General features: G+C 47.4%; 1 protein-coding gene across 1 annotated transcript in view; it reads right to left on the bottom strand.

Annotated features, from left to right (window-relative positions):
- LOC126176785 (lysosomal alpha-glucosidase-like) overlaps window positions 1–13294 on the bottom strand; it is a 140715-nt gene that overhangs the window by 85415 nt on the left and 42006 nt on the right. Inside the window, exon 5 of the mRNA XM_049923957.1 lies at window positions 12587–12755. Within this exon, the coding sequence (XP_049779914.1) occupies window positions 12587–12755 (169 nt within the window). The remainder of the gene's footprint in view (window positions 1–12586; window positions 12756–13294) is intronic.

Below are 13294 nucleotides of genomic sequence, written 5' to 3'. Positions count from 1 at the left end.
AAAAAGCTTCAAATGACTGACGTCATCTCACTGGCACTAATAAATTTGAGAACGCGATTGGCTGAGCGCGTGTCATCTGCTAAAATCGACGATATATCAGGCGACAGCTGTAGACGGGAGCGTAACGGATTAAAATAGGGGCACTCAATTAAAAGGTGTCTTACCATCCACAGCTGAGAGCAGTGGGGTCAGAGTGGGGGAGGATCGCCGCTTAAAAGATGTCGATGGCTAAAAAGACAGTGCCCTATCCGGAGTCTAGTTAAAATTACCTCCTCCCGACGACGCGTTCGGGAGGAAGAGGTCCAAGCACAAGGAAGAGCTTTTACGTCCCGCAATTTATTATTGGGAAGTGTCGACCAATGTGCGTGCCATAAAAGAGTAACACGATGACATAAAACGCTCCGTAGATCGGCGATGGGAATCGATTGAATAGCTGGCCGGAGAAGAGAGACTGCAGCCTTGGCCGCAATATCGGCCGCCATTTCCACAGATACCAATGTGTCCCGGGAGCCAGAGGAACGCCACCGAGACGCCCCCCAAGTGGAGCAAGCGCAGACAGTCCTGAATCCGGTGGACCAGAGGGTGTACAGGGTAAAGAGCTTGGAGACTGAGGAGAGAGCTGAGAGAATCTGAGCAGATAACGTACTGTTGGCGGATGTAGTGGACAGCCTGGAGAACAGCGTAAAGCTCCGCAGTATAGACCGAACACTGGTCGGGAAGCTGAAAGCGATTTGGGGTGTCGCCAACAACATAGGCACTCCCTACACCTAACAATGTTTTCGAGCCATCGGTGTAAATAAATGTGGCTTCTTTCATTTGTGCACATAGAGCAGCAAATGCCTGACGATAAACAAGTGAAGGGGTACCATCCTTGGAAAATCGACAAGGGTCACGGAGCAGGCAGATCTGGGGACGGAGCCAAGGCGGTGCTGTACCCCAAGTTGTCAAGAAGGTTTTAGGAAAGCGGAAGGAAAGAGAATGGAGCAGTTGACGGAAGCGGACTCCCGGTGGTAGTAGGGAGGAGGGGCGGCCTGCATACCCTACATCAAAGGAGGCGTCAAAAAAAATGTCATGGACTGGATTAGCAGGCATGGAAGACAGATGGCTGGCATAACGACTCAGAAGGACTGCTCGCCGATTGGACAGCGGAGGTTCAGCAGTCTCAGCATAAAGGCTTTCCACAGGCCTGGTGGAAAAAGCTCCAGACACTAAACGTAATCCACGGTGGTGGATAGAGTCGAGACGCCGAAGAATAGACGGCCGAGCAGAGGAGTAGACTATGCTTCCATAGTCCAATTTCGAGCACAAAAAGGCACGATAGAGGCGGAGAAGGCCCACTCGGTCCGCTCCCTAGGAGGTACCATTCAGGACACGGAGGGTGTTGAGGGATCGCAGATAGCGAGCCGAAAGATACGAAATGTGGGAGGACCAGCATAGTTTTCTGTCAAACATAAGACTCAAGAATTTAGCGATGTCTGAAAACGGAAGGTTGACAGGTCCTAGATGTAAGGAGGGTGGAAGAAACTCATTACGTCGCCAAAAATTAACACAAACGGTCTTACTGGGAGAAAAACGGAAGCCGGTTTCGATGCTCCAAGAGTGGAGGCAATCGAGACATCCTTGAAGACGTCATTCAAGAAGGTTGGTCCGTTGAGAGCTATAGTAGATCACAAAATCATCCACAAAGAGGGAGCCTGAGACATCAGGAAGGAGACAATCCATAACTGGATTTATGGCAATGGCAAACAGTACAACACTCAGCACGGAGCCCTGGGGTACCCCGTTTTCTTGGGAGAAAGTACGGGAGAGAGTAGTGTTCACCCGCACCCTAAATGTGTGCTCTGCCATAAATTCGCGAAGAAAAAGGGGCAGCCGACCTCGAAAGCCCCAAGAGAACAGTGTGCGGAGGATGCCTGTCCTCCAACAGGTATCGTATGCTCTCTCCAGATCAAAAAATATTGCTACTGTTTGGCGTTTCCGGAGAAAATTGTTCATGATATAAGTGGAGAGAGCAACAAGATGGTCAACTGCAGAACGATGCTTTCGGAATCCGCATTGGGCAGGTGTTAAAAGACTGCGGGATACCAGCCACCAAGCTAAACGGTAATTCACCATACGCTCCAAAACCTTACAAACAACTCGTGAGAGAAATGGGGCGATAGCTAGAGGGGAGATGTTTGTCCTTTCCAGGTTTCGGAATAGGAATGACGACAGCTTCCCGCCATTGTCTGGGAAAAGTACTGTTGGTCCAAATTCGATTATAAAGGCGAAGGAGGTAACGCAGACTATGGGTTGCTAAATGCAGCAACATTTGGACGTGGATACCATCCGGTCCTGGGGCGGAGGAGCGAGAAGAAGAGAGTACATGTTGGAGTTCCCGCATGGAGAAAACAGTATTGTAGCTCTCGCGATTTTGAGAGGAGAAAGCAAGAGGTCGCACTTCCGCTGCACGTTTCTTCGGGAGAAACGCGGGCGGGTAATTTGAAGAGCTCGAAATCTCAGCAAAGTGCTGACCCAATGAGTTAGAAATTGCGATGGGGTACACTAATGTATCATGCGCGACAGTGAGCCCAGAGACCGAGGAGAAACTAGGCGCGCCTGAGAACCGTCGAAGCCGACTCCAAACTTCCGAGGAGGGAGTGAAGGTGTTAAATGAGCTAATAAAGAATTTCCAGCTTGCCTTCTTGCTATCGCGGATGACACGACGGCATTGTGCATGGAACTGCTTATAGCGGATACAGTTGGCCAAAGTAGGATGGTGGCGGAAAACGCGAAGAGCAAGTCGCCGCTCACATATTGCGTCACGGCATGCCTCGTTCCACCAAGGAACTGGGGGGCGCTGGGGCAATTCGGAGGTGCGTGGTATTGAACGTTCCGCAGCTATAAGAATAACGTCGGTAATATGTGTGACCTCATCATCGACGCTGGGAAAGTGACGGTCATCGAATGTCGCTAGAGACGAAAAAAGTGTCCAATCGGCTTGGGCAAACTTCCAGCGTCGCGGGCACATACATGGCAGTTGAGGCTGCAATCTGAGGACACATGGAAAGTGGTCACTCGAGTGTGTGTCATCAATGGCGAACCATTCGAAGCGCCGAGCTAGCGGAACAGTACCGACCGCAAGGTCCAAATGAGATAAATTTGTCGTGGAGGCAGACAAAAATGTAGGGACCCCAGTGTTGAGGCAAACTAGATCCACTTGGTGGAAGACGTCTAGCAATAGTGAGCCACGTGGACAAGGATGTGGAGATCCCCAAAGCAGGTGGTGGGCATTGAAGTCCCCAACCAGCAAATAGGGAGGGGGGGGGGGGGGGTGGAAGCTGACAAAGAAGATGAAGGAGATCAGCTCGTGCCATTGGTGTGGACGATGGAATGTATACAGTACAAAGAGAGAACGTGTATCCAGAAAGGGAAAGACGGACGGCGACAGCTTGGAAGGAAGTGTTTAAGTGAATTGGGTGATAATGGAGAGTATCATGAGTCCTCCATGGGCTGGAGTGCCTTCAACAGAGGGGAGATCATATCAGACGGACTGAAAATGAGGGAGAACAAAGTGGTCATGGGGACGCAGCTTTGTTTCCTGAAGACAGAAGATGACCGGCGAGTAGGATCATCAGAGGATCGACAATTCATCCCGATTGGCTCGAATGCCGTGGATATTCAAGTGGATAATGGACATAGGGAGAACAGAAAATGGAGGAATGTGACCAAGGTTGCTGTCAACTCAATGACTGCTCAGAGCTTGCGACCGACAGCACGGAATGGCATTCGGCCGAAGGCAGAAGATCCTGATCCATAGGTTGTTCAGGAGCAACTCCTGCCACCAGCGATCGGCCAGTTGATCGGCCGCCAGCAGTGCGCCTCGGCGACACAGAAGACGGCCGAGGGCGATTTCCGCCAGGTGGTGCTGTAGATGGGACACACCTTGGCGGAGAAGGAGATGAACTGGGTTTCTTTATAGCCTTCTTGGAATTATGATGTTTAGATGAAGGAGGAACCGATGGTTGTGAAGTTGGGGTACGTAAAAAATCTTCACGAGTATGCTCTTTTTTCGAAGTCTTGGTGTCTGACTTTTGGGCTCGAGATTTAGCAGAACCCGATGAAGGGTGAGCCATAGAGTGGGCAGGCGAAAGAGGTGAGGTTGAACGGACGATCTTTGCGCTGGCCGATCTGACGACCGTGGCACTAAAGGTGAGGTCACAAGTCTGCGTGGCTGCCTCCTTTGTTGGCCGAGGAGAAGCAAGGACAGTGCTGTATTTTCCTGTCTGAGGCACGGTGGGCTGTCTACTGGCGAATAATTTTTGAGCAGCAAAGGTCGACACCTTTTCCTTCACTCTGATTTCCTGGATGAGCTTTTCATCCTTAAAAACGGGGTAATCTCGAGAGGAAGCAGCGTGGTCACCCATACAGTTGATGCAGCGAGGGGATGGAGGTGGACAAGCACCCTCATGGGCATCCTTGCCACACGTAACACATTTGGCCGGATTGGAACAGGACTGGCTGGTGTGATTGAACCGCTGACACCGATAGCAACGCATAGGGTTTGGGACGTAAGGGCGAACGGAAGCCTGCTTTGATTTTCGATGGAAGTTGAACTTTGTCAAATGTCAAGAAGACAGTGCGGGTTGGAATGATGTTCGTGTCAACCCTTTTCATAACTCTATGAACAGCCGTTACACCCTGGTCAGACAGGTAGTGCTGAATTTCTTCGTCAGACAATCCATCGAGGGAGCGTGTATAAACGACTCCACGCGAGGAATTTAAAGTGCGGTGCGCTTCAACCCGGACAGGGAAGGTGCGGAGCAGTGAAGTACGCACTGGAGGGCACTGACTGTTTCTAACAACAAGGTGTCATTCCATAATCTGGAACAAGACTTTACAGGACCTGCAATTGCGTCGACACCTTTCTGAATAATGAAAGGGTTGACCGTGGAGAAGTCGTGACCTTCGTCAGACCGAGAAACAACAAGGAACTGTGGCAACGATGGAAGAACTGTCTGTGGCTGAGACTCAGTGAACTTATGCTTGTGAGCAGACATAGTGGAAGGTGAGGAAACCATTGCGGAAGAATCCCCCACGATTACCGGCATCTCCGATGGCGCGCTCCTCCCTTGTGGGGGCCCTCTCTGAGGGCACTCCCGCCTTAGGTGATTGTTCACACCTCAGGTCACACCTCCCGACAAACGGACGGAGGGACCAATCGGCACTTTCGGAAGGTATCAGCTCGGGTAATCACCCCTCCCTGGGCCTGGCCGTTACCAGGGGGTACGTACGTGTCCTACCTGTCTACCCGGGGCGGGGAATTACGCGTTACCCCGTCACCGGCTACGCACAAAAATGTGTGGGTCGGCCTTCAGACACGCACAGGGAGGAAGAAAGAGAAAGGGAAAGGAAAGAAGAGAGGTCTCCAACACCGCAGCGGAGAAAAGGGTAAAGAGAAGAAGTAAGGAAAAGAGAAGGACAAAGGAAGGAAGAAGACATACAAGCAAATAAGGTGAAGAATGCGTTACATTTTCGAGCGTCCGTCTCCGGACGTAGGCACAAACCATACTCCCAGATGGGGAGAAAAGGAAGGAAAGAGACAGAGGTGAGGGGAGGAGGGGCGAAGATGGGGGATGGGGAAGGATTCGGAAAGGGAAGGTATGCAGCCTGGAAAGGAAGGAAGGCCACATTAGCTCGGGGTCCCGTGCTCGCTACGCACGTATCCACAAAAGAGTTATGGGCCCCCGGGGGGGGGGGGGGGGGGGGGGGGGGGTCAGCATCAGGTTTTAGATGGTGGGCTGTGGTTCTTTCGGCAGATGTAAGGTTCATTTGCATGTTGAGGGATTTGGGGTATGATGGTGAGGCAAGGTTCAAGGTTAAAAAATTCTGGAAAGCTAACAGGGTGTGATCTGGGGGCAACGGGGGTGGATGACAGTTGGATGGTGGAGTGAACTGAGTCAGGCAGGTTTCAACATTGGTCTCTGGATGAATACGATTGGTAGGGTTGGTGGCGAAAAAGTGTCTCCACTGTAGGGACTGGTGGAAGGAGAAAAGTTATTTAACAAGTCCTGCATGATTGAATTTGAGAGGGGAGCAAAAGGTGAGGCCTTTGGAAAGGACTGATATTTCTGCAGGGTTAAGGCTTTTGGAGGAAAGGTCCATGACTGTGTTTTGGGTCTGTATAGGTTCTGGGTTCTGTTTAATGGTGGGAGGGAGTTTTGGAGGGTGGAGTAAATCTACTAGGTCTGTGAGACAAGGTTTGTCAGCTATGAGGGGATGTGGGGGAGGTTTGGAGGATGTAGAGTGGTGGACAGTGGTACTCCAACGTGGTAGTAGGTAGTGAGCAGGCTGGAGAGGTTTTTTGGGTGGTGTTGTGTACGTTGCTCTAGTTCCCCGAGGGCAAGAGTTTCACTTTGTGTTATCAGATAAAGGAATTTGGGATTGCATAGCAGGAGAATTTTATGGATGGAGAGAAGGTATTGCAAGGAGGTTTGGGCTCGGTTGACTTGGTTTTGAAGGACTATGTTGATGAGGGGTAAGGTCTGGTGGAATCTGAACAGATGGAGATCGTAGCGGAAGGATGGGTGTCAGCCGGAGATGGGTAATTTGATGGTTAAGGCCATTTGGGGGGATTCCGTGAGCAAAGCAACAATGCAGGAACAGTATGTGGGACTGGGTTCTGGTTAGGGATAAGAAACATTTTCTGTATTGATACAGATGGAAGGAGCAAAGATCCATGGTGTTGGAAAAAACGCGAAGAACTACGTAACAAACGTAGAATTACATCTGAAAAAATTTGCAAACATACACCCAAATACATTGGAAAAATCATGAAAAGGAAGAAACAGATGGAAAAGGGGAAAACAAGATGAAATCTGAGAGAGTACGACAATAGTAAAAGGCGAAAGCCCACTATAATTGTCATGAAGTCACAATGAGATCACAGAAAAGATATAAATAAAAAATATTTTACTGTGGATTGCAGATCTGAGGGTGGATAAGTGTGAAGATGGGGGATGGCAGATGTAACTGGATGAGGGGAAATTAGTAGGTGCGAACTAGGATAGAAAAGAGAAAGAGTGGGCAGTGGGGAGGGTTTGTAGGATGAGATACAAGATCAAGAAGCACCAGAAAGGTGCGGGAAATAGCATGTGAAAATATGGGTCTGTGATGCAGGAAGAGTGATCTACTTGAACATATAGAATTAATGATATTGGTAGGAGTAACGTGGGACATCAGACCCAGAATCCTAAACCCCTCACCTGGTTTAGATCCACTGATGACATCTTCGTGATCTGGATCGAGGGTGAGGACACCCTATCAACACTCCTCCAGAACCTCAACAGCTTCTCACCCATTCGCTTCACCTGGTCCTTCTCAACCCAACAAGCCAACTTTTCAGATGTTGACCTCCACTTCAAAGATGGATACATCACTATCTCTGTCCATATCAAACCTACTGAACACCAGCAATAGCTCCACTTCGACAGCTGCCACCTGTTCCATGGCAAGAAGTTCCTTCCATCAGCCTAGCCACCTGTGGTCACTGTTTCTGCAGTGACAAGCGGTCCCTCTTGAAATATACTGAGGATTTCACTAAGGCCGTTACAGACTGTAATTATCTTCCAAACCTTCTACAAAAACAAATCTCCCATCCCTTATCTTTAAAGTCCCCCACAACCTCCCACAGTCTCACCATCTGGCACAGAGGAGCATGCCCCTCGTAGCTCAGTACCACCCAGGACTGGAGCAACAGACTCACATTCCCCGCCGGTGTTTCAATTACCTCTCGTCGTACCCTGAAATGAGTAATGTCCTGCCCATTATCCTTCCTACCAGTCTCACAATGGTATTACACTGTGCACCAAACCTACACAATATACTCATCCATCCCTACACAACCCCTGCTCCCAACCCCTTACCTCATGGCTCATACCCCTATAATATACCTTGATCCAAGACCTGTCCCATACATCCTCCTGCCACCACCTACTCCAGTCCAGTCACAAAAATCACCTGTCCTATCAAAGGCAGGGCTACCCGTGAAACTAGTGATGTGATCTACAAGCTACTCCTGCAAACACTGCACCACATTCTATGTGGCTATGACAACTAACAAGCCATCGGTCCACATGAATGGCCACCGACAAACAACTGGACCATCTGTTGCTGAGCGCGACATTCTTCATTTCAATGACTGCTTCACAGCCTGGGCCATATGGATCCTTCTCACCAATACGTTTTTCTGAACTGCACAGGTGGGAACTTTCCCTGTAATATATCCTACGTTCCCGTAACCTTCTTGGCTTCAGCCTTCATTAGTCAGCGTCATCACCCATCAGCCCCTTCCGTGTTCCCATTCTAGCACTACACATTCCTTTATTTCACCCATGCACATTTTACTTCTCTCCTTTTCCGCTACTCCCCCCCCCCCCCCCTCCACCCCTTCCCCACTCTCCATTTAAGCTCCCTTCACCTCATTCCAGCACACTTTCCAGCAGTGCGCATCATCGCCCAACCCTTCCCTTCTATCCTTCACTCTCCCCATCCCAGCCTCCCCCTTTTGTGATAGTCTTCTTTTTTCCCTATCTACGACTCAGCTTCTCCGCTATATGGCGAGTAAGAACTATCCTTGTCATAATACTGTAACATTTCATCCTGAACTTTCCATTGTTAGGTTTCAGCTACAATCACTTGAGTCAGTATCTCGGTTGGCTTCAGCTGATTCTGTCTGAAGCTAAGACAATGAAATGGAAAACAATACAATTTTCATTGAAACAAGTGCAAAGAGGGAACTTTCATATATTAGCAGTTGAAGATTACAAGTTTCACACACCACATACTGGCCCAAAAAATAAAAATGACTTGCAGAAGTAATGACAATGGGGACCCACTGTAAGAGGCTCCATGTGTGGAATCCCTAGGTATCCAGATGGATAATAAACTGAGTTGGCACCAGCCAGTTCATCAAAAAGCTCAATCCTGCCTTCTCTACTCTTGTAAATCTCTGTTTATTACCTGTATCTACAGACACGATTTCTCACACAGCATACTTACGCTGAATACTGCCCCCTGGCTTAATATTCAGGAACAATGCAGCTAAGATAAAAAAGTATTTATTCTACAGAAAGATGTAGTAAGAATGTAAAGCAGATAACCAAAAAGTCTTGCAGAAGCCTCTTCATGGACCCTTGGATCCTTACTGTAGGCCAATGCATTCACTGCATAAAAATATCAGTAGTTAATAGGAAGAGTGAATTTAAGTTGAACTGCGAAGTTCATAACCACAATACAAGGGGTAAAAATAATTTTCACACAGACTGTGCACTGCTATCTAGGATTCAAAATGGAGCATTTTTATTCTTTTGCAGAAGTCTATAACAGGTATACTCTTCAAACAATGGGAAGTCCAGGATGGACTGTAACAATATTATGAAAAGGAAAGTTGCTACTCACCATATAGTGGAGATGCTGATTAGGAGATAGGCACAACAAAGAGACTGTCAAAAATAAAGCTTTCGGCCAGTAAGGCCTTCGTCAAAAACAAAAATAGACACACACACACACACACACACACACACACATCTTAATAGACATCAGGCAGGAAATTGCAAATCCCACTGAATCAATTTTAAAACAACCAAAGTGTGTACTTCTTTTCACTCCATATTTCTCAGATCCAGAAAGCATCAGTGGAGTTGTGGTTTCCTGAAGTCAACTTCGGTCATAAGGCTCACCATACCTATTATTTTCTCATGCACCAAGAGCAGATATTTGTCACCCTTATGATTTCAGCAACATCTGGACCAACTTTATGCTCTACCTCAACTTTGTCCTTACTACATGGTTATGATTCCCATTAGTGTATCCTCTGTTCCAATTTTTAGGCGACAGTCCCTATTTTTAAGAAATTGTCCTGGTGTCCCATAACACACTTTGAAGATAGAGGAATGTCCTGAATTTTCATCTTATGTAGTGTTCCTTATTTGAACTTAGTAGCTGACATTATATGATGGTGTCTTTCAAACAATAAAAAAACTATGCCATGCCAAGCTCACTGGGTTTGCATTAGTTGCAGCTTTTTAATTCCCACTTGTGACAGTTTTCCGGTCATTGGATCGTTCTCCTTCTGCTCATTGCGTACACCAGCAGTCCTCCCTCGACTGTCATTTGTTGCATGTTCATTGAGACTGCCCACGTGTGGAAGCCATGGAAACTGCTTGCGACACTCAGTTTTCAGACACCTGTATTTTTGCTGGACTGTGGGACTGTCCCTGCAGCCCCACACGGGTCGCTGCTGTGTACTTCACCGACTTTGTTTGCGTGTACATTCAGGACCCAAATGAAGAAGGCAGTGCCTGCCTCTTCCACAACAACACATTGTTGAGGTTTCTGGCTACGTACCGGATGATGCTAGTCAAAAGGTGCAATCTGCAATCTGGTGCAATGTCTGCACGAGGGCCAGCAGCACAGTCTCCTCAATTTGTTGCACCCCGAGTCACAAGCCACGGAACACAGTGGCCCACCTCATTTTCCTCCCCAGGCTGCCTTTTGGGCCTGTCCTACTGCCAGCAATAGGGGTGGCTGTAGGCTGTCGTGATGGGCTACAAAGGTTACCAGTTATTCGTGGTGGATGTCGGTCACGCAATTCAGTTGCAGTCGCTCCCTGTCGGGATGTGACCGCCACAGTCTTCTGGCATGCTGGGTGACTGTGGTCGCGACGTGGTGCAGGGCCTCACTTGCAGTGGGGGGCTTCCCCGTTTCTGCACCTGCCGAGGTGGAGCCCACGGATTCTGATCTCCCCTCCTCCTCCTCCTCCTCCTCCACCCCCTGTTGCTGACGGAGGTGGCCTCACCTCCGCTGCTGCCAGTGGACATCCCATTCCCTCAGTCTTTGCACCTTCCACCCTTCCAGTAGACCTAATGGTTTTTGGACAACATGGTTGTGGAGATGAAGCAGCGATTAGTATGATTAATCAATTATTCAAAAACAATCTTAATCGCATTTATTATTATTATACCGCCAACCGGTTTCAACCCGACGTAGGGGTCATCTTCTGGGCGTTTACACCATCAGTCGACTGCTGGTGGTGTCACTCCTGTCTACACAACGGCAGGAAACCATTAAAATGGCCAGGCTCGGGTAGCAATCTCCTGCACAGAACCAAAGAGACTGCCAGAGAACCTGACAGCAGGCATAGATGATAGTTTCTTGCCGTTATGTAAACAGGAGTGACACCACCAGCAATCGACCAATGGTGTAAACGCCCAGAAGATGACCCCTACGTCGGGTTGAAACCGGCTGGCGGTATAATAATAATAATAATAATAATAAATGTGATTAAGACTGTTTTTGAATAATTGAGAACTAATGGTGACAGTGCTCCTTCCTTCAGTGGTCGACCTGCTGGCAGGTTCTCTGGCAGCCTCTTTGGCTCTGTGCAGGAGATTGCTTCCCATGCCTGGCCATTTTCATCACTTTGGGGCCTTTTCAGGGAAGAAGGATTTCGTATCCCCACCAGCAGACATCATGATGGAGGCAGATGAGCTGGGCTGGGTAGCACTGCAGAATAGTGGGGAAACCTCCCATTGAGGGCACACACTGAGCTTAGTATGGGCAGACACACTGATGGAGACGTTTACCTGTGGGTGGCCATAAGCCGAGCAGGGCCAGTGATCATAATGAGTCCTACTACCACGGACCTCACATTGCGCATTGTCTCAAGCATTGTCATCTCGTGCTCAGTCGACAGCCACCTGTGCCATTTGTGTGCCGAGTTATCCCTATGCAAGTCTTTATGACTTTGGGACTTTCTGCTTCACGTAGATTGACTCACATGGTGAGTATTTGTTTCCTCTCGTGGGGTTCCGTTAGAACCACCACTGGCCCATGAAGTGCCCATGCCAATGGTGTAGAGTAGCAGCATTGTCATGGGAGTGCACATACTAACAAAAAGCCACAAAACCTCAAAGAAGCTGTGGACCTGCAACTCTAAATGAAAAATATGCTCAGTGATCTAAGTTATATTGACCAAACATGTGGATTTGTTGATTTACATATTTACATTCATGCGGTCTCAAATAGTTTTCAGATTAATATTAGGTAGTTTCAAGCTTGGGACATTTTTTCATGGAACCCGAACTCCAATATTTTCCTTCTATTCTTTGTGAACAGATTGAGTCTAAATGTCAAGTCATCTCATTCCACAATCGCTGAGCAATTACAGCTGAATGAATGAATGAATGTTGACATTGATATCACAGCAAAAAAGATCATCATCCATATTTCATGAAAGCATTTGAGAAGGAAGTCTCAAAGACATAGTGCAATAACATTTACAAACAACAAGAATTCTGGTTCCTGATAACCAGGCTATTATTATGACTACACACTTCTTATTACTATTTCCAAAGAAACTTTTAATTTCGTCAGTGTCAGTTTTCTCTGAAGGCCCATTTATCAAAGCAAGCTTGTCCAAGTAATCAGTAAGGCTATAAGCAAATATAAATTAGGCTCAGTAATGTCAATTATCCGCTGTATTCAGCTGATTCCACATAAAATTTAGCACAATTTTTGAAGGAAACTGATACTGTGAGTTAATTACCTGCAGAGATGGAAACCCAGCCCCCAGTATGGTGGCATGGCAGGGTAGCCCACTATATCTTGGTACTGCTGTACCACCTCAGCTGGTGAAGGACCCATGAACACGAAAAAGTCCAGGATTCCTCCTATTGTGCGAAAAGTAACTGCTGGTGTCGGCTGCAGAATCACCTCTAAAAAATAGTAAACACCTTTTAGACATTTATTCAAATTCAGAGACCCAGCCTTTCGTTGAACTATGACTTTGCCCCATCAGTAATCCTTAAAAACACAAATAAGCATTTAAAATGTTTTGGAGGAGTGAAACTAAATACTGTTATCAGCAAACTTGATATCTCATTGGTAAAAAAATAATACAAACACCTGTCAAACGTACCATGCATCTAAAAAATTCTGAAATCCTTCAGGGGATTAATGAAAGGTGAGCAATGAGATTTCTACCTTTCTTGCATTCTGCTAGTAACAGACCTGTAATTGTTTTTCCAACATAGATGGCAGCCATTTGATAACATTAAAATATGGTGATAGTGGAGGGAAGGGGATGTGAATTATTTCTAATAGGTGGTTTTCAAAGTACCATTCAGAATTTCCAGCCTTGTAAGTGGAAGTGTTATTTTTACAGGAAACAAAGACAATACCATCATATGAACATGGGTCACCTAATATACTTTCATAGAATTGTCACCAGGACACAGAAACACCACATGCTACA

This window comes from Schistocerca cancellata, chromosome 3 (assembly GCF_023864275.1).
Source record: "Schistocerca cancellata isolate TAMUIC-IGC-003103 chromosome 3, iqSchCanc2.1, whole genome shotgun sequence".
In the NCBI taxonomy this organism is placed as follows: domain Eukaryota; kingdom Metazoa; phylum Arthropoda; class Insecta; order Orthoptera; family Acrididae; genus Schistocerca; species Schistocerca cancellata.
Note: the sequence above shows the minus strand (reverse complement) of the source record. Positions and strands in the feature narration are given on the sequence as shown.